The sequence below is a fragment of the Chelon labrosus genome (genome assembly GCF_963514085.1).
Source record: "Chelon labrosus genome assembly, chromosome: 21".
NCBI classification, from domain to species: domain Eukaryota; kingdom Metazoa; phylum Chordata; class Actinopteri; order Mugiliformes; family Mugilidae; genus Chelon; species Chelon labrosus.
Window position 1 is genome coordinate 14,499,915 of NC_140354.1, and position 20,898 is coordinate 14,520,812.

The 20,898-nt window shown below is 42.2% G+C and overlaps 2 protein-coding genes across 2 annotated transcripts; both read left to right on the forward strand.

Moving 5' to 3' along the window:
* Positions 1-996: 996 nt before the first annotated feature.
* LOC311507289 (uncharacterized protein) lies at positions 997-6,577 on the forward strand. The gene is made up of 5 exons (XM_084571581.1): positions 997-1,228; positions 1,515-1,609; positions 2,494-2,653; positions 2,794-2,917; positions 5,390-6,577. Exons 2-5 carry the CDS (start codon positions 1,517-1,519, stop codon positions 6,177-6,179), a joined length of 1,167 nt encoding a protein of 388 aa, XP_084427707.1. The 5' UTR covers positions 997-1,228; positions 1,515-1,516; the 3' UTR covers positions 6,180-6,577.
* Positions 6,578-8,393: 1,816 nt separating this feature from the next.
* rras (RAS related) lies at positions 8,394-20,128 on the forward strand. The gene is made up of 6 exons (XM_084570976.1): positions 8,394-9,036; positions 12,897-12,984; positions 14,334-14,436; positions 15,916-16,024; positions 16,436-16,554; positions 18,051-20,128. Exons 1-6 carry the CDS (start codon positions 8,950-8,952, stop codon positions 18,136-18,138), a joined length of 594 nt encoding a protein of 197 aa, XP_084427102.1. The 5' UTR covers positions 8,394-8,949; the 3' UTR covers positions 18,139-20,128.
* The last annotated feature ends 770 nt before the right edge of the window (positions 20,129-20,898 follow it).

The following is a 20,898-nucleotide window of genomic DNA, read 5'->3' on the forward strand; positions in this document are numbered from 1 at the left end:
GAATTCATTAGATCCCAAACTGATCAAGTATCTGTGGGATGTCCGATCCACAGAGGCCCCTCCCTTCAACCCATAGGACCCAAAGGCCCCCCACTAACAACATCCTGTTCCCAGACACCACAGGACACCCTCAGAAGGCCCATGTCCATTCTCTGAGGCGTCCCAACTCTTTTGGAGGCACAAGAGGACACCTACACAATATTAAGAAGGTGGTCATAATGTTACGCCTGATCGGTGTACATGTAGCACTTAAAATTAATCTTTCTACTTCAGCCTGTCTCCTTTAATTGGACACAAACTGGACTCACAGTGATCCACGCACCGTGCACATGGACAGTTTGTGTGTCCTGCCTTAACCTCCAGTGACCTTCCTGCTCTTCGGCCCTGTGGTCTGTAGGGGGCGCTGGCGGCCATGTTGTTTTTGTGACGGTCATAGGCCAATAAATCTGCGTGTTGTTTTGAAACAGAGAAGCCTCGCACTGACATTAAAACGAGCACCGTGTGGGCAGGCACAGATGCTGAGGGGATATTAAGAAATAATAAAAAGAAAGTTGCGTTTGGTTTTGTAGCAAAAACACACACATGTACATGCAGATTTTTATCAAATTGTATGTTTGTGTGGCTGAGGAGCAGAGAGGAGACGACGCGACATTTCCCTTGCAGCGTTTTAAATAAAAATCAGGTGATCAGAGGTGCAGAGTGCACTGGAAAAGTCATTGCAGTAAACAAACAGTCACATGAGTTGTCTCTAATGTGCATGACTTTCTACTTCCGGGCCTTAAGGCGACTGTGCCAGCGATGAGCTCATTTAGTTTTTACTTTACTGTGCACGAGCCAAACTGTCTCTTATTTGTTGCATACACAGACTATGTAATGTTGATGACAGCCTGACGTCTCTCTCTTTTATTTCTACTGCTGCTGCTGCTGCTTGCTGCCGAGACGCCTTCTGCGCATGCGGAAGTCCGGCGCGCCTCTGATTGGCCCAAGATGACATCATGCAGCCCCCAGATCTATTGTTGGAAAGAGGATGAGCTCATCGCTGAAGAAGACGCCAGTTTCACGGAGCGGAGCAGATAGATACAGAGAGAGAGAGAGAGAGGGGAGAGGACGGAGAGCAAACGCACGGACCCTTTATTCATCAGAAGAGAAGACTCCTGCAAGCTCCTGCGACAGGACACCTCATCCGTCCTCCTGCACCAGAACAGGACTTTGGGGAAGGACGCTTCGAGTGAGTGACACTAAATAAGCAGCGTTATTGTTTTGCATGAGTAAAATAATCTTGAAATTAAAAAATATATATATTTCCTGTTAGGCGTAACAGCTGTTATCTTACAAGAAGAAGCTGCAATATAGTAAAAACCTTCACATTTTCTTTATGCTGATGGAGTAAAGACGCGTTTTGGACATTGTGGACAACTTGTTTTATGTAATCAAAGTTGAAAGATTTTATTTTTTTTTTATATATATATTTTAAAATAAATAAATAAATGAGATGGGTGATTGTTGTGCTGCAGATATGGTTTGGTCTCAGGAGAGAGATGCTGATCGGACCCCGATGTCCGTCATCCTGCCCCGGCTCTACCTCGGAGCAGAGAGGGACGTGACGCAGGTAAAGGACGAGGAGGGGGAGAGAGAGAGTGCATCCAGATACAGTGTGATCAGCTATTAAATGCACTGCGTCGGTTAAAATAAAGAAAATAAATAAATAAAACGCTCCCGATTAGTCGATTAGTCGATTGCTAACTGTTTGTGCAGATAAGTCGAGTCTGGATTGGAGAGACCAGACAGACAGTCTTGTGTGTTTACTTCTTCAGACAAATATTTTTTTTTCTTATAGATCACTGTTGATGGTTAATAAAAGTGAAATTAATTGAAAAATAATCAAAATCAAAAAGGAAACGGTCCCTTTTTGGTGTTATATCGATGCATTTATGTGTAAATACCGATTTTACGACGTGTTTATTTGAACTACTTTCCATGCAGCTGGGTAGTTAAACCCCGCACTCACTTTGCCAAAACATTAGGTACACTAAATGAATGCATTCTAATACAACAGCCCTGCATCTTTGGGGATTTAATATTTCCCCACATGCGCTATGACATAACGCTTTGAACCAGACTGACTGAGACTGTGAAGTCATCAACATGTCAACTCTATGTCTCTGTGTGCCAATTCATTAGCTACACTAGTAGTGACTATCCTGCACTACGTCCTCCTTCTTGGCTGGAGGACAGGATGCTGTTTCTGTTATGTAGCCTAGCATGCTGACCGAAATGGGGTTGCCATAGAAACGCAGCATCCCGAGTGACAACACAGTTGAACCAACATCTGTCTCAGTTGTTTTAAACAAAAGATTCAGTGCAGGGCTGTTTATATTTAGAATGCTTTCGTTTTCACCGGTGTACCTAATGAAGTGGCCGAGTGATCAATTCTGCAGCTTCTGTGTGTATTTGTTGTGTAAGAGTCTAAAGTGTGTTGTGCTGTGTGTCTAGGACCAGCTGGCCTCCGTGGGTATCTCCTACGTGCTGAGCGTGAGCCGCTGCAGCCCCCAGCCCTCCTTTCTGCCCTGCTCCAGATACCTTCGCATCCCCATTGACGACTCCCTGCGGGACGACCTGCTGCCCTGGATCCCACAGGCCCTGCGCTTCATCGGTGAGGACTCTCCCACAGTATCACTGCTCAAAAACGTCTGTCTTAGTGAATTTAGTGAACTCTTTTACAAATCCTTCACCTAAATAGTAACTAATTGTCACTGTGTGTGTGTGTGTGTGTGTGTGTGTGTGTGTGTTCAGATGCAGCCATGTCCTCGGGGGCCTCGGTGTTGGTGCACTGTGCAGCAGGAATCTCCCGGTCCCCGGCTCTGGCCGTGGCCTACATCATGTACAGTCTGGAGATGGACCTGGACCACGCCTACAGGTACGACTGTTAACCTGCACTCTTACCCCAGTCAGACCTGAGCAGACAGTCATCGACTCATACATGAAAAGTATTTAATCTGATGCATCGTACACAAATATTAAAGAAACCTACTGGTTAGGTTTCAAAACTGTCTAATTCATTAAAAGATGCAAAATCCAAGACATCACCTAACATAGAGAAATGGGAAACAGTACTTTCCTATCTACTATGAAGGACCAGCACGGCCAAAATTAAAATAATAATAATACATTACAAACAGGAATACATTGTATAAAAGAGGGACAATTAAATGGGAAAGTGAATAAATAAAAGGATTAATACAAAGTTGAATAAATACAATATTGTATTTGTTCCATTTATGTCACATTTTGTATAATACTACCTTTGGTGCATTTAAAGGGGCATCATCCAAGTCAGAGGCTAGTTGGTCAATCTACTGACCCTGATGACAACAGGTAACTCCGGACTCAACGGAAATAGCACTAGTGTATCATAACAAAATATTGGTGAAATGAGGAAGTTTCGCGGCAGATAATGCGTTATTTAGAGGCTGCGTTTCGGTGCCCCAGTCACTCCCATTATATGGATATACGTGCATCTAAATATCGCCCAAATGACAAAAAATTACACAAAAGTTATATGGGTGAGTAAACGATCATATTTCATGCCAGAAATAAGGTCCAGGTTGTAAAAAATGGTAATTCCCCTTTACTGGAATATTTTAATTATGACAGTAAAAAGAAAAAACAAACACATTTTTTAATGAACAAGTACAAGGACATTTTATAATCAACAAAAAGAAAACCTAGGCTATTTTTCAGGAGCTAGGCACATTTTGATGGGCAAATGAGATCATGCGTTTTGTATCAGTCCCTTTTTAAATTACCGTAATAACGCAGATATTAGATGTAGCTACAAATAGCGGCAGCCTGTGCCGTTCATGTACATTAATACTAAACACAAGCTGTTGAAACATGTCATTCTATGGACAAATGTTTGTAAGATTAAATAAAGTATCGGCGAATAAAATGTATTTTAAGAAAACTGTTGAATGTCAATCCAACTTAGCTAGCTAGCTCTTATAAAGTTAAGCTAGTTCACGCTACATCTGGAGTCGGTTCTTCTGGTTTTGACCAACTCTCTTTAAATATTTGTAAATCTCCATTATATAAAAAATCAAGAGGAAAAACATCAGGTTTTAAAGAATCGCGGTAACCTAAAATTGTATTAGTGAACAAGACAAATAGCTTCACATGCTGCGTGAGAGATGTTTTCTCCGTCAGGTTGAATTACAGAGCAGGTGAGCGACCGGTGTTTGTGTAGGGTCTGGGTGGAGGCGGCTTTGAGGTTTAAGCACAACGTTGTTTGAAACATGCAAAAACATTTCTGATCGTTATGAGACCAGGGCGGAGTAAATTAGACTTTGGTGGGCCGCCATAGTGTTAACATTGTATGGGGAAACCCTCCCTGAAGCCTCTCCTGCAAAATCAGTCAGTTCAGAAATGAGACGCTGCACTTAACCGTCACTTCCTGTGTCTGTGTCATGGGGTGTCACCACTGCTCGGCCCCTTTAAGAGACTGGCAGTAGGTGCAATAAAAGAAGCGAGTGTGAACATAAATCTTGACAGATTCTTTTGAAACGCAGCCACCGATATAAATATTGGGCCTGTTTTTCAGAAGCCACGTGGCTGCAGAACACAAGGGCACTAATTCTCGTTTCACTTCTGCGCCTGCTCTATTAGATGTTGACAGCAAAAACAGTAAACGTAGTAACACATTAAAGTTTATTTCCTAAACATATTCCTTTATGTTCTGCAATTTTTTCAAAACCAGATGTTCCTAGCATAGCGTCAGTTTTATCCAATGTCAACTCTTTCTGTAAAGCTAGATTTGGCCGTGTAAATATGTAACGTTAGTAAAATTAATGACAAATCAGGACATCCCTGGAAAGTGCCAAACATGATGCTAGCTTGGTTAGCATGCTACAACCATGCACTCTATAAAGAGGCTAAGCCCCGCCCCTTACTGTGGAAACATCGGGATATTATTTCGGGAAATATATGTATAGGTAGTCAGTGGTAAGAGACAATCATTTTGTGAATTGTAATATGAATTACACATATAAAGTTTGATAATTTAAAAAACTAAATTTTGCAAATGAAGACAGTTTTTTAAACAAACATCATGCTTGCTGGGTTCTCCATATATTTGTGTTGTATTATAGCGCCACTCCACAACTGGACACTCCGGTATAGGGTATAGTGTAAATACACTACCTTAGCAAATACACATACGAGCATGAGAGTCATTTACGTATTGTCCCTATTATTTAATCTCTTACATTATTTCTTAATTGTACTGCTTTATCTCTCAGTGGTTCACACAACGCTGTCGTTAGTGTAAATTATCAGCCCCAATGTGTGAGAGCTGTTTTGGTCCTAACCCACATCCTGTTTGTCTCCTTATTAGGTTTGTTAAAGAGCGTCGCCCCTCCATTTCCCCTAACTTCAACTTCCTGGGCCAGCTGCAGCACTTCCAGGGTGCCCTGAGCCAGAAGGCCTCTGGCGGCGACTCCTTCATCCAGCATCTGGACAATCGGAAGCCCCCCGTCGATGACCGAGTCAACCGCACTCAGAGCAGCAGTCAGAACAAGTGTCAAGCTGACAGTGTCACTGGGGACTCGGCGCACCACAAAGACAAAACACAGCAGAGGCACTCGCTCTCAGGCGACAGTGGAAACCTGAGGCAGAAACCTCTGACTCTCTATTTGACTCAGCACATCCAGACGCCACGTGAGAATTCAGCTTCAAGCCCCTGTGAGCCTGTCAAGCCACTATCAAAGCCCACACAACTACAACTCCCATCAGGCTCTGCCTCTCTGCTGGAGAAGCGTAAAAGCCTCACCCTGTCTCTGACGCCTCTGGGAGCGTGCCCTCCCTCATCAGAAAGAAGCAGCAGCAGCCCGCAAGCTAGGGGGACGTCCACAACAAAAACTGTCCACAGTAGGGAGACGGGGGAGAGGCCCGAGGCAAAGACACAGAGTAACACCGGCTCCCACCGGCAGGCGGGGGACACCAACAGAGAGCAGAGTCCCTCCCGAAGCAAGTGCAGCAGAGCTGAGGTGAAGGAGCAGGGCCTGCTGTCGCCATTCAGCGTCACCCTCAGCAAGCTGTTAGACTGGGGGGAGAGGTTGCTGCTGGGGGGGGTGTTTGTCCACCCTGTGAGGATGGGGCAGCCTGCACTGCCGTACAGCTGCTGAGGGCGAGGTTTAGTGGGCGAGGGTGAGTGGTGTTCGTGCATGTTTGTCAAAGGAAAACCAAACCACACAGAACCATTGTCTTCTATTTATTTATTTATTGCAGAGCTGAATTTTAAGACCTATAGAGGAAACCTACACATGAATGCATCGTGTTTATTACGTCCTGACAGCGGTCCGCTTGTCTTGTCACTTGTAAAAGGCGTTTATTTTAAAAGAGTTTTGGCACAATGGCTTGAAATGAATTTGATGATAATTAAAGATGATGTTTCAACTACGTCTCATTGCCCTTTTATTTATTTATTTTTTTCCTGCGTGGATTCAGTTTTGTGCGGTCGTGAGGTTTTTAGGGCTCATTAGCACAGTATTTCTAATTGTTCTGCCGGGGCACACATGCAGTCTGAAGTAAACCGATCAAAAATGATAAAAAAAAAAAAAAAAAAAAAGGTAATGAGGTCAAAGTGTGGTATTGCAAACATTACCACCATTTTCATTTGATTTATGAATTTATATAGGTTTGAGCAAACTGGGTCACCCATACTTGTTGCCGTACCACATTGGCTAGTTAACAGGTCTATAAAAAACAAAAACACAATACAGGGTTTGTCTGAGGACCAGAAAATACTCACCTACAGGTTATTGTGAACATGCAATTAGGCTAATCTGCATGAGGCATCATTAATAAAAAAAATCAAACATAAATCATATCAACATATATTCTATTCTTTAGGAGTGGTTGCAAGCTACTTTAAGAGCCACTATGGGTCACTAAGAGCTCATTAACAGTCCATAGGTCTCATTGTTGGAAGGTATCGCTCAAGTTGGGGGCCTCAAAAAATATCCAAGCCATTAGATACACCATGGACCACAATGAAGACAGTCATCAGCAACTGGAAACAACAGGACGTCGCTGGACGACTTGTAAGTTTGGTTAATACACCGTATTACCATCTTCCTAATATCGTGTAGGTCTCCCTTGTGCCTCCAAAACAGTTGTGACTCATCAGAGAATAGACATGAACCTTCTGAGGGTGTCCTGTGGTGTCTGGCAACAGAATGTTGTTAGTGGGGGCCTTTGGGTCCTATGGGTTGAAAGGAGGGGCCTCTGTGGATCATCCCACATGTACTTGATCAGTTTGGAATCGAGTGAATTTGGAGGCCAGGTCAACACTTTGTGATGTTTTTCATGTTTTTTTTAGTTGTTCCTAAACCGCTTTTATGGTTGCACCCTGCTGGGGATGGCTGTTACCATCAACAAGTGTCCTTGCTATGGGGTGGGGGTTCCTGGTCTGGTCTAGGTGGGTGGTACATCTCTAAGTAACATTCACACAAATGCCAGGTTCAAAAGTTTCCCAGCAGATCGGGGACACTTTGTAAATTCATCCCGCAGACCACATTGAACCCTCTGGTGGTTTCGTCTGACACCCCTGTTGTAGAGTATTTAATGTATGTTTGCATTTTATTCTTTGTTAAAGCCCCTCTGTGAAAGTTTTTTTTTTTGTGGTTTTGTTGTATCACGCATACATTGACAATGAGGACTTTTCTATTTCTTTGCATTTTCTGTTTCTAATACTCCCCCACAATGAGGGGCCTCCTTCTATCTACATTATGACCAATTCCACGAGTTTTAAACTGAGGGGGTCTTTTCCCGGACACCCCTCCCCTTCAACCACCCACCCACCCACCACAACCTAGGACCGCCTCTGATGATAACATCTGCTCCAGGAACAGTTTACTTTGGACCACAGGTTGCTCAGGTTGCTTTCGCTCTTAGATAAGCCCTTTTCTGGCAGGAGTCCAGAGCCGAGGTAGAGCATGTGTTGCCTCAGGGCTCATATTTCTAAACCACAGTTCTCCACGTTTGAATGCAAGTGCAGTGACTTTCTGTTCTAGGGGGGATTCCAGATAACACCGAAACCCCCCCTACACACACACACGTCTGTCAGGTTTAACCACGAAGAAGTAGTTCTTCTTGTTGCGAAACTACAAGTTTGGTATTTAAAAGTGAAAGAAAAAATCCGTACGCGTTGAGTAACCGGTGAATATTTCGGTTTAATCGTGAAATAGTCGATAGTTCGAGTCGAATTTACATCCTGAAAGTTGAAATGATGTCAGAGGATAGGCGACTCTAAATGACCAAATAAGGAAACTGACACATGAAAGAGGAATTTATTCATTTTAAATGAGAGGAAAAGCTGCGGTGCGTTTGCGTGCGTTTGGCTCCGTCGTGTCTCTCTCTCCCCCTGCTTTTTTAATTTTATTTATTTAAATTGAGGCGAGAAGCACAGAGAGACACGCGGGGGTAGTGGTGGACGCACAATATTGCGGGTGTTTCTCGAGGAAAGAGAAAAAGAGGAAGCAGTTCCGCCCTCAGAAGCTGCCTGGAGGCCGAGGAGAAAAGAGCAGAAACAGGAGAGCAGGGGCGACACGAAGCCCAAACTCTACTACACTGGTGGGGGGAGAAAAACACAAAGAAAACAGAAAAAGCAGTTTGTTTTCTTTCTTGGATGGACTGTGGATCTCCTCAAGCCGGACTTTGTCTCCCAGATGTGGCGCTGAATGTCGTAGTTGTTGTGCGCAAAGAAAGAAAAACGTCGTTGTAGAAAATGATAAGAAGTTTCTGTTTGAAGTTGCGCCGATAACTTAATTTTTTTTTTTTTTACGCTATACAGGCGGGATAAGTCGAGTGCTTCCTCTTTTTTTGATTTAGGAGTCAGGACTCACGCCCTGGAAATTTGTTGTTTTATTTAAATATTTTCAAGGAGAGCTCAAAATGAGTGGAGAAGAGGAAAGATTCAAACTGGTGGTTGTTGGAGGAGGAGGGGTGGGGAAGAGCGCTCTGACCATCCAGTTCATCCAGGTACTGACCCTACACAACATGTGTCTTCTTCTGCTTTCTTCTACTTTTAGCTTAGGGCTTTCTTCTTGAAGGTAAGTGGCCGTCTTGGCGAAGTAAACCTTAAACAAAGGCAGCTGGACTTGTTGGAGTTGCTTTGCTGCTCATCCACATTACTTCTTCAGCTGTAAACCACCCACAGATGTTCCTAATGAAAACCTAACCCCCCCACCCCCCACCAGACATTTAGAAGTGAAGAAGATAATTGGAAGGGTGGTGAAACATCTTTAAGAAATCTCAACAAATCCGGTTGCTTTAGTTTTAGCTTTGTCTTGTGGCATTTAGGTCTTTGTTTTATCTGGAAGAACGTCCAGTTGACTTGTTGTTCTCAAAGGTGAGGGTTCAGATAGTCCATTGGGCTAACGTCCCATCAAGCTAAAGACCTAAAACCTTAAGAAACTAAGCTTAACAAAGGCAACTGGACTTCTTCAAGACACTCTGAGTTCAGTTGTAAACCACCCACAGATGTTGCTAATGAAAACCTAACCCCCCCACTAGACTTTAAGAACTCAAGAAGCTACTTGGATGAGCGGTGAAATGTCTTTACATTTGGCTTTTTCTTTTGGGTTTTAGGTCTTTTGGTTCATCAGTTAAAGTGTTCAAATAATCCATCGGATGGGCGTCCCACCGAATCAAAGACCTAAAACCCCAAACGCAAAGTATTTTATAAAATTTTAAAGCAGAAACAACTGGATTTGTTGGGTTTTCACCACCCATCCAGTTAGCTTCTTTACTTCTTAATGTCTAGTGGGGGTTTGGGTTTTATTAGCAACACATGTGGATAGCTTTCAAATGAAGAAGTTACTTGGGTAAACTCGGAGGGTCTTGAAGATAACTCGAAGCAGCACAGTTGCCTTTGTTCAGCTTCGTTTTTGGGTTTTAGGCCTTTAGTTAACGGGACGTTTGTCAAATGGACTGTTTCAACACTCATCTTCAAGAAGAGAAAGTCAATTGGACTTGGCTTCCTGATGAACTAAAAGACCTAAAACTTTAAAAAGAAGCTAAAACACTTCTTTGAGTTCATCCAGTTGTACGTGACCCACAGATGTTTCCAGTAAAACCTAAACTCCCCACTTGTCATTTAGAACTGAAGAAGCTGATTGGATGAGCGGTGTGACATCTTTAATAAAACACAGCAAACCAGTTGTTGTTGAAGAAAACTGTTTTAGCTTTTTCTTTGTGGTTTAAGATGTTTGTTTTGTTGGGACGCCCATCCAGTGGACTATTTGAGCACTTACCTTCAAGAGGAGTGTTACAAAGAATCTAGAGCTGCACGCAAACTTTGTTGGTTTTTTTTGTTTGCATATACCATGACTTGGTTGAATGAGAACCTTGACAGACCTATCGGTTTTATAGTTGACTACTTTAAATCTCAGGAATCAGTGTTTGATTTGCAGCTTGAACCACAATAACAAGATAAATAAATCACGTGTTAAACTGTGCACATCAGTAGGTCAATAATAAAAGTGTTTATCCAGATTATCAAACAGTCCTCCATTGGATTGTTGTCTTAAAAATCCCATAAAACAAAGCTGAAACAAATGTTTGAGTTTTCTTGTAGTGCGACTCTCACCTGCACTAGTCAGACCATTGTCATGTGAGTTTCGTATGTTCCACCCACAGATGTTCCTAATAAAAACGAAACTACACCAGTCATTTTGGACTGAAGAAGCTACTTGGATGGCGGTAGAATGTCAAAACAAGTCCATTTGGCTTTGTTTTAACTTTGATGACTGAGAATATTCACAGGCATGGATACCTGTGAGTGTCTAGACTTCTACTAAAGTAGAAAGCTTCAACCTATAGGCCCAATTTAAGCCAGTCAGCCATACTCCAACCTTAAGCAATCTTTTTCCTACCCTCCTGGCAACATCTCCGTATTGCACATGATAAAAATCACGTTGGAACTTGCCTGCAGTGGTTAGTCCTTCACAGTGAGCTTCATCTCTGCTTCATTAAAGTCGCGTTGGACGGGTGTCAGCGCGGTATCAGTTCTGGCAAAAGTAAGCATGCAGATGTGATGTATTTGATAACCGACTACCTCGCGGATACCTTTGAACTGTTTTGGTTAAAACGCACCAAAGGCCAAAGATTTTACCTGCCTTGACTTGTACTTGATTGTAAAAAGAAATGATTGGTTGGGGAATCTTCCCAACTCTATGCAGTAATGACGGAGGTAGATAATGATCTTATTGTGGATTTAAAAAGACAAGTCAAAGCTTCGAAGAACAAAAGCAAATCCTAGAAGGTGATTAAGCCCGTTCTAAATTCAAGAACACTGTTGTATGGTATTAGAAATGTGAAGTATACGCTCACTTGCCAATTGATTAGGTACACTAGCAGAATGATTAACAGTAACATTTAATATTTCTGCACAAGCTGTGGCATACCATGAATACCCTAACCGTCATGAAGCTAAGATTTAGAGGAACATGCATTTGTTTTCACTAGTGTACCTAATGAAGAGGCAAATTTTGTGGGAGGAGGCACAGTTGGTGTCTGAGTTTTATCAGTCAACAATCTTGCCTTTAGCCATATTAGTTTGGTGGGCGGAGGTCCACTGCTAGATGTTGTGGAAGTTGAACATGTTGCACGTAATCTAATGATTTTACAAGTCAGACTTAGATAAACTTTATTGATCCACAAGGGAAATTGCTTGGTCACAGTAGCTTAGTTGCACATAAAAAAAACACTCTTAAGAACCACAATTAAAAGAAAAATTAAGTTGAATAAATGTAATATCTAATAAAATAAAACAAAAAGCAAAAATGTACAGAATTGGCATACGAACAGATGTTGCTGCCGTGCTTCGTTTAGCTCATGTGTTGCATTTGTGTGCTGTTTTCAGCACACTTTATTAGGTTTTGCTCAGAAGGAATTGCTATTTAAAGTAATAAAATCATGCTTTAGTTAATAGATTAATTTGTGTGGTGAATGTGGTTGTTTCCCCCCTCTTGGTAGCTACTCGCTTGGCAGCAAGCTCACATAAGTTAATATTAACATTATGAATTATAAATAAAAGCAACAGTACTACACTGAGTGTAAAACCTTAAAGCTGAAGTCACACTAGTTGGTGACAGTCTGCTAGTGTGTGAGAGGGAACAGACCTGACCTGACCTCAGTCGCAGTCGATTAAACACGTTTGAATTTTTTGAGCTCAGTCTGGAGGCAATCGGGTGGTGTGAACTGATTACCGTCCCAACTGCAAGCAGGTGTTGCCAACAGCCAATTAGAAAGAGAAGGTGAGACACAGGAAGTAGCGTCAGAAGACGACGGGAAGTAGCAGGAATATGAAAACCGCAAGAGCGCGACAGTGGCGACAAAGCGAACCTGGACCACAGAAGTGGCCTGTATAACGTTGGTTGCAGTGCATACAACATGTCGCCCTTGTGACAGTTTGATGCGTTTCAGTTGGCTTTATTTGGTTTGACAAATCAGGTAGTCTGTGATCCCTCATCAGGAGCAGTTGTTGAGTGTGTGATCCCAAGTCTTTGAGTCATCATACAAAAATCTGCTGAAGCTGGTCTGTTAGTGTGTACTCCTACTCTTTTCAGAATCTGTTAAGACTCTTAAAGTTGTGTACTGTGTCTCCAGCTTTAAAGTCACCAGCATTTCTAGTCAAATGTAGTGTTGTAACAATATAAAATGGAAATACTCACAAAATTGTACTTGTTTTATGGGATGGTTATTGTTTTTTTTAGCTAGGTTATGTTTAAGCAAACATTCAAGTTCGGACAAGAAGTTTGTTGGAATTGTAAGGCAAGCAACTTCACCAAGATGTCTGTAGTCTTCTGCTCATTATTAACCCTAAATGTGTCCCACAGTCCTACTTTGTGTCAGACTACGACCCCACCATCGAAGACTCCTACACCAAGATATGTACCGTGGACGGAAAGGAGACCCGGCTGGACAGTAAGTCACCAATGAATGAATCACCCCGTTTGTCAGAGTGATTGCAGGGTGTGTGAAGGGTTTTTTGTTTGGATGGGTGTGTTGCTTTTGTGATGTGATACGAGCCAGGCGGTGTGTGTTTGCTCTCTGGATGTTTCATTCCCTTGTTAGGACTTGTACTTTGCCAGTGCTGTCAGGATAGACCGTGTTGGGTCACACTGGTGTTTCATCGCTCAGTAACATGTGAATCATCGGATTAAACTCTGAGCGGAGCTGCTGTTCCTACGACTTTTTTCCGCTGTAATTTTACTCCACTTTGAGAATTGTATGTTTTCTTGTCTACACCTCGCCCGTCAAAAGTATTACTGTAGACCACACTACAATTCAGAGAAATGTAAGCCTCTTCGGCGAAGAGTACAAGTAGGAAGTCTTTATCGCTAAAAACCACTAAGAATATACGCTCATTATATGTTTGTCTTCGGGCGATGTGTACCCAGATGTTGCAGTACGTGCTGTGGGTGGCTTAAAGGCTTGGGCAAGCTCATCGTGACACGCAAACACTGTGCCTAGTCACTAATTCTGTCAAAATCCTCGAGAGGAAAATGCGCTTCCTTAGCTACGGTTTGTGCTACTCATGCTTCTCTGTTTCCCTGAGCCAAATGTCATATGACACGAGCCAAGCTCATAACACGAGATGTTTTAGTCCACTAGTAAAACACAGTGATCTCATACTGGGACCTTGAGATGTAAATAAATGCCCTTGCCAAAACAAGCTCCTTCAAAGGTAATTTAGAGTTTATAATCTGTTTTCTGTGTTGATGTATTCCTGTGCTGGTGCACTTGTAGCGATGTGTGTTACAGGCTTAAGAAACTGGGAGTCTAGAGGAGCCATTGGGAAAGAAATGATGGTTACTAATGTAACCTTGGTTCTGTGAGTTCACCGTCTGTCTGGCAGTCAGGACGAATGAGAGAGCAGCGTTTTTTCTAATTTTCCACATAAAAAAGTGACTCAGCATTTAGACGAAGGTTTACAAAAAGAAAAGAAAGATGACTGATTATAGGTTGCTGTTGTCATTGAAGAGCAATGAAATAAGTCATTGAGGGACTGTTGACTCTAAGCATAAATTGTACCTTTGCACATTTGACATATTTGCTTTGCCAATCATTAACGAACACAAACAATGAGCTCATACCTGAGCATGTATTTAGTAATCTTTAATTTTATTTATCTGCAGTACATTCTGTGTGTAAATACAGTCTTACTGTTACTGAAAATGGGAATAAAACAGGCAAGCAAGGATTCATTGTTGAAGGTTGACTATGGCACGCAAGCTAACACTTTTTAATTTGTCTGTGTCTCTTTGTCTCAGTCTTGGATACAGCGGGTCAGGAGGAGTTCGGTGCCATGAGGGAGCAGTACATGCGCTCAGGAGAGGGATTCCTACTGGTCTTCGCAATCAACGATCGGGGCAGGTAAATGACTGTATAACCCTGTTTTCACTGTGGGAACTAGGTACCTTTGGAGGTACTGTAGGGACCAGTGTCTAAATTAAGTTCTGGAGAGATAATTTTGTCACTAAAATGTTGGCACAGGAACTTAAGGGATGAGGCTTGTAGAGGTGAACATTTCTGGTTGGTTGATTACTTCTAGCATTGATTTAGTGACTTGGTTAGTTTGGGATTGCTCCGTTGGGATCTCCCAGACTGATATTCTCATAAAATTTAAATTGTGTGTGGCCGTGCCAGACGACTGGTTTCTTTTCCAGCGTTGGATGACCCCATTTGCAAAGCAGCAATCCACAGTCTCACCCATGCGCCGCTGTTGTTGCAGCGTCGCCACTTTTTATGGCGTTATTGTTGTTTGATAGGCTTCTGTACGTAATGCTGCTTCGTTAAAACATTCATTTATCAGAAGCTTAATTTGTGTTATCTATGTCTGTTCTCTTTCCAAGTTCTGAGTATGAAATTTTAACTGAAATTACCCTCCTCCCAAGTCAAGTCGGACAAACGTGACCTCAAATCCAGGATGAATGCTAAATATCCTCACTGGTGACACTGTTTGTTATCCAATCTAACCTGCTAGCGAGATCAGTTTTCCAGCTTCAACATCTAACGTCAAAGCTAAATGCTTTTGGTTAAAGAAAAGTTCAGACACCACACAGCTTGCGTGTTTTTACCCCCAGCAGAGGGTTTTAGCTTTTACGGTAAGCGCAGCAGAGGTGGGCACAGAGAACTGAATTGTTTGTTGACGTAGACATGTGACGCTGTCTCTCTGTGGTGGCCCGTGTTCCTGCTAAAGAGGAAGTGCAGCAGTGAACTGTCGCTGGTGGTGCGACTGACATGAGCACTCAACTCACTGTCCAGCTGTTATTTGAACAGGTACAGGGAGTGGACTGGTTCTCGTGGACAATTAAACCACTTTAATGAACACACACTCAGCAGAACGTACGTGAGTCAACGTCGAGAGTGTTCGCTGTAGATGACATGGGATTGCAGGGGTTCTGCTCTGCACTGCTTTTGATGGTTTGCTGCCTGTGGTTTGCAGCTGAGCTAGATGCACAACAGTAGATATTAACAGTGTAAAAGATGTCGACATATGCCCGACCACTCCAAAGCTCTGCGGTTAACAGCTCATAAATTAGTGTGAAAATAGGACAGATAGGATAGGATTTATGATTAGTGGTCAGGGAATTGAATATTACATTGTATGATGCACCGATCAGGCATAACATTATGACATGTTGCCAGGTGCAAAAGTTTCCCAGCAGAAGATTGAATTGTCACAAGATGGTCAATGTTATTTACTTCTCCTGTTAGTGGTTTTAATGTTGTGGCTGATTGGTTACAGTTATGATTATAAATAGCAACGTTAAAAGTAAAGGACACTGATTAGGTCGTTGTGGTTCATGCCTGTAAACAGTTCGTTAGCGCTTATTCTTTCTGTCCTGACAGCTACCATGAGGTCCAGAAATTCCACACCCAGATCTTGAGAGTGAAGGACCGAGACGACTTCCCCATGGTGCTGGTCGGAAACAAGGTTGACCTGGACCAGCAGAGAGTGGTAAGATCCTCATTCATGCTCTGTGATATTCTCCTTCCACCGCCATTGTTCCTGGAAGATAGTGGAGTAGAGGCAGTGGGAAAGTCCCGGGGATCTCATCAGTGTTTGTCCGAGGTCAGGAGATGTCAGGGAATTTATGAATTTCTGGTTGAGTCAGACCTCAGTTATTATGCAGGCTAATGTGTTTAGCTGACCTGGGGGAGCTGGAAAAACATAGCAACAAATCACACTAAAAATAAACACTAAATAAACATTCTTCACATACGCTTTGCAAGTGTCAGTTGGGAAAACCATAGAAGCAAACGGTAACCTATGCTCGTGTCCCGTCGTTGCCGTACAATAATGTCTTGCGTAAGTTTAAAGACGGCAGTGACTCTGATCTTACTGGAGGTTGCTCTTTGTTTACTGCAGATCTCCAGAGAAGATGCTCAGGCTTTTGCCAGAGAGAACAGGATCCACTACATGGAGGCTTCGGCAAAGAATCGTTACAACGTGGACGAAGCCTTCTTGGAGCTGGTGCATATAATCAGGTAAAGCTTTGTTTTTAGTTTATTTTCTTATGGTGCATTTCACAAGGAAAAGATGTTTGTTATGCAATAGATTTCCATCCTCCACTGCAAACATAATGTCTTTCCCAGCCAGAAGTCGGATGTTGTAATCTGTTTAAAAAAGATTAGCCAGTGAAACAAACAGATTTGATTGTCACCGAGTCATTTGGGGGGAAAAAGTTGAAACCGGGTTCTTGACGTCAGTTTGTAGCTTCTTATCACTGCCTCCCGTTGAATATCAGCCTTTTCTAGTTTGGAATCTCCTGTTCCACATTTTAGTTTTTGAAATGTTCCTTCCTTAAAAGGGAACTACTGTTTTTTTACAACCTGGACCTTATTTCTGGCATACAATACGATCGTTTACTCAGCCATATAACTTTGGTGTCATTTGAAGTCATTCGGAAGATATTTAGATCTGCGTATATCCATATAGTGGGAGTGAATGGGGCACCGAAACGCAGCCTCTAAATAACGCATTATCTCCTGCGAAACTCGTTCATTTCACCAATATTTTCAATATTGTCATATTTTGTTGACAAAAAAAGTCGTCGTCCACAACCTCAGAATCGGAAAAATATTCAACCATGTTGCAAAAAACTAGCAGTAGCAAATTACAGGTAAACAAGCCGACCGTCGCGGGTGCGCGCGGCGCTCAGAGATGACATCATCCAGGTCAGAGGTTAGTAGGTCAATCTACAGACCCCGCATGATGATAACAGGTAACTCTGGACTCAACGAGGAATAGCACTAGCGTATCAAAACAAAATATTAGTGAAATTAATGAGTTTTGCTGTAGATAATGCGTTATTTAGAGGCTGCGTTATTTAGAGGCTGCGTTTCGGTGCCCCAGGCACTCCCACTATATGGATATATGCAGTGCTCCACTGGATCTAAATATCTTCCGAATGACTCCAAATGACACCAAAGTTATATGGGTGAATAATAGTATTTTATCCCAGAAATAAAGTCCAGGTAGTAAAAAACGGTAATTCCCCTTTAAGCTGCGATTCACAAAAGAGCGTCGTAAGGCTCCGGATGTAAAAAGACGGCAGCTGTTTTATCTTTTACCACAAGAATCACGAGGGAAACTGAATAAACGCAGCTTTCACGTTACAAAGAGTGCTTGGATGTATTTGACATACGTCACCCTCTCTGATGACTTCCTGTTGCAGCCACAGCTACACTAGAATCTGATTGAAAACCCTGATTGGGTTCATTCAAATAAAAGAGCATTAGCTGCCGTGGTCGGTATGCTTGCAGCAGGATTATGGCGGTGACTGTTTCTCCATCACTGAATATACCGGGAACTTGATTCTAGCACACACTGAATAAATAAAAAGCAAAACCTGTGACAACTAAGACCAATATTCGGAATAACAATGAGGCAATTGTCATAATGTAATGTCTTCAAATGCATATTCCCCTAAAATTCAGTGATTTATTCCTCTCTTGCTATTTCTTCTCTTCTCAATTCACAGGAGGTTTCAGGAGATGGAGAGTCCTCCTCCTCCGACTCATCACACAGGGAAAAAGAAAAGTGGTGGCTGTCCCTGTGTCATCCTCTAAGCACTGTTACTATGGACACCAAAGCCTAAACCCTCTACAGTTTGTCCAAAAATGTGTGTGTGTGTTTGTGAGAGAGAGAGAGAGAGAGAGAGAGAGAGAGAAGCCGTTTTCACACATACACTGCAGCCCTGAACTTTTCCCAGCGCCACCCGGAGGAGCTGTATACAAGAAACGTCCCACTCCCTTGGACCAGGCGTTAAACAGACTCCGCCCTGCCGGCTCCCCAGTACAGATATGTGCTCATAGAGCACGTAGTCGTCCAGAGAGTCCTGCCCACCTGATCCTTCGCCTAAACCAAATCTCTTGTCTGCTGCATGTGTGAAAACGGCTAGAGAACGAGAGAGAGAGAGAGACAGATAAGGTGCACCATTATCTTTCCAGATGGTTTCATTTGCACTTTTTTTTTTGCCAAAAGCAAATTTTTAAACCCGTGTAATCTTTTATAATAACGAGAGAGGATCTAAAAGGGAGAGGTGTCGGTAGCAGCAGGGTTAGTGTGATACAGAAACAGGAAGCGAGAAAACTGTGACCGGTGACACAGAGTAACAGTTTTATTAAAGCAGAAACAATCATCACACCATAACCTGTAGCGTTAAACAAAAAAAAATAAAGATTAAGCTGCTGTTTAGACGGGACGCCGTGTCGCGCAGGTACAGGTACAAGATGTCGGCATCAGCAGCACAGTGTTCAGAAAATCACTCGTCAGTTATAAATGGTTTATTTTCATTTCTAGGTCTGTAGTGTTAAAGATAATATTAATAATAGTCATAATAAAATGAGCTGACATTCACATGTAGCATTTCAACTTGTTTGTGAAATGTGGCACGCCCCAAAGATGAGACATCCATGTGCGTGCATGTCCCATGCCTCCCTGCAGGGGGCAGCAGAGACCCACAGCAGACCCGTTAAAGGACAAGGGAGGAAACAGACTGTAGTCACGTCTCCAGCTGCTGCGTCCTCGCCTTCTTTAAACATAATGTGACAGAAAGAATTAAAACCGCAGACAGATAACACATGTAAATTTAAAAACCTGATCTTTTTTTCTTGCCCATGCGTTGCCTACTCTTAAGTGGATAAGAAAGAGGCTAATCCAAAAGTGGATTAATGTAAGGTTAGATAAACTTCAGCCTTTCAGTGCAGTATTCACAAAAAAAAAAACTGTTTCTGTGTCATTTCAGACTACACTTGACCACAAATAATACACTCTGTGTGTTTGTATTGTCTGTATTTTTCATATATGTGGACTGCATTGTGGTACTTGCATTATTATTTTATTTCCCCCTGTTTGTCTACATTGTCCGTGTGCAAAAACAAAAACAAGAGACATAGCAGCTCGAGTAGCACTTGAATAGTCTCGCTGTTCAATTACGAGCTTTCTGTAGCTGCATCACGCGCATCAGCGTGGGTCCGGATGGGTTCAGTCGTCGTCGTGCAACTCTAGAGTCTCCAGAGTCTCCAGAGTCTCCAGACTCTGTTTCATTGTCTTTGCCAGAGTCTCCTGCTGTCTCACCGGCTCTTCTTTAAAGACGGTCCGGCTGCGTAAGACAGATGTTTCTGTAGGATCCGCTCTGCACGAGCAGCAGGAAGGTCACATGATGACAACTAAGCTGTCTCCATGGCAACAGAGCTAGCTCCTTTTTTGCTAAACTCATTGATGTGAAGTGGAAACTTACAGAAAAAAGCCGAGTGAGCCTTGAGTTGAAATTTTTTTTTTTTTTTGCTGTAGAGGATGGAAAGCACTCCTTTCATCCTTGAAGTATTATTTTTACATTTGCCAACACAGATATTTCTCTATTATTTCATTATACAGAGATAATATTGAAACTGTTTGTGTGCTTTTTTTTATTATTATTATTGTTTTTGGCAGTCGGACAAAAATCACAGACATGATTTACATCTTCGGGCACGTTCCTCTCTGCTTTTTTTTTTTTTAGTTTTGAAAGAACATATTAACTCCAGATGTCTGCGTCAAGTTCACTTGAATGGAATGGATGGGGGGGGGGGGGGGGGGACATGAATAAACAAATGGTTCAGTCTCATATCTAAATATATGTAACGTTTCACTTTAGTTTTCTCTTTTTTAAAAGGAGTTCATATTTATAATCTACCATTCCAGCTACAAATCACATCATCGGTTTTATACTGTAATAAAAGTCTAATCACTTTTATACGTCATTAAAACATTTATCGGAACGTCTTCTTGCGTCTTCTGTGACTCGTTTTGTGAACTGAAAAGGATTCACGGTGTGTGGTAACAGATGTCAGTGGATTTATTGCTTCATTATTTGTAGGACGTTGTAGAATTCATCTAACTACTAGGTGCTTTATATTGGTGGTGTTGTTTTGAAGCAAATAATGAGCACCGCAATGATGTTATTCATCCCACGGGATAAATACAGTCTCTGTCTAATCTAATCTAATGCATTTACTCTAAATTATAGCAGAACTATTTCTATCTTGGATAAATAGATGTACAGAACATCATGCAGGTTATACATAGCACAATAGAAATTAAACCAAACCCTGATTTCTACATCAGCAGACGACCGAAGGTTGTCTTTGTATATATAAAATACTTGACCCTTTATATGGCGCTCATTGAAATACTTGGAAATTCTACACTTCAACCCTAGAGTGTTATTGTAGTGCATAAAAAGACTATTTCTCATGTAGAAAATCAAGATTAATGAGTTTTTCCCATTTGTGGCTCCTTGCCTTTAAGTGGTAAACAAATGTATTTAGCTCACAGGCGTCAAACAT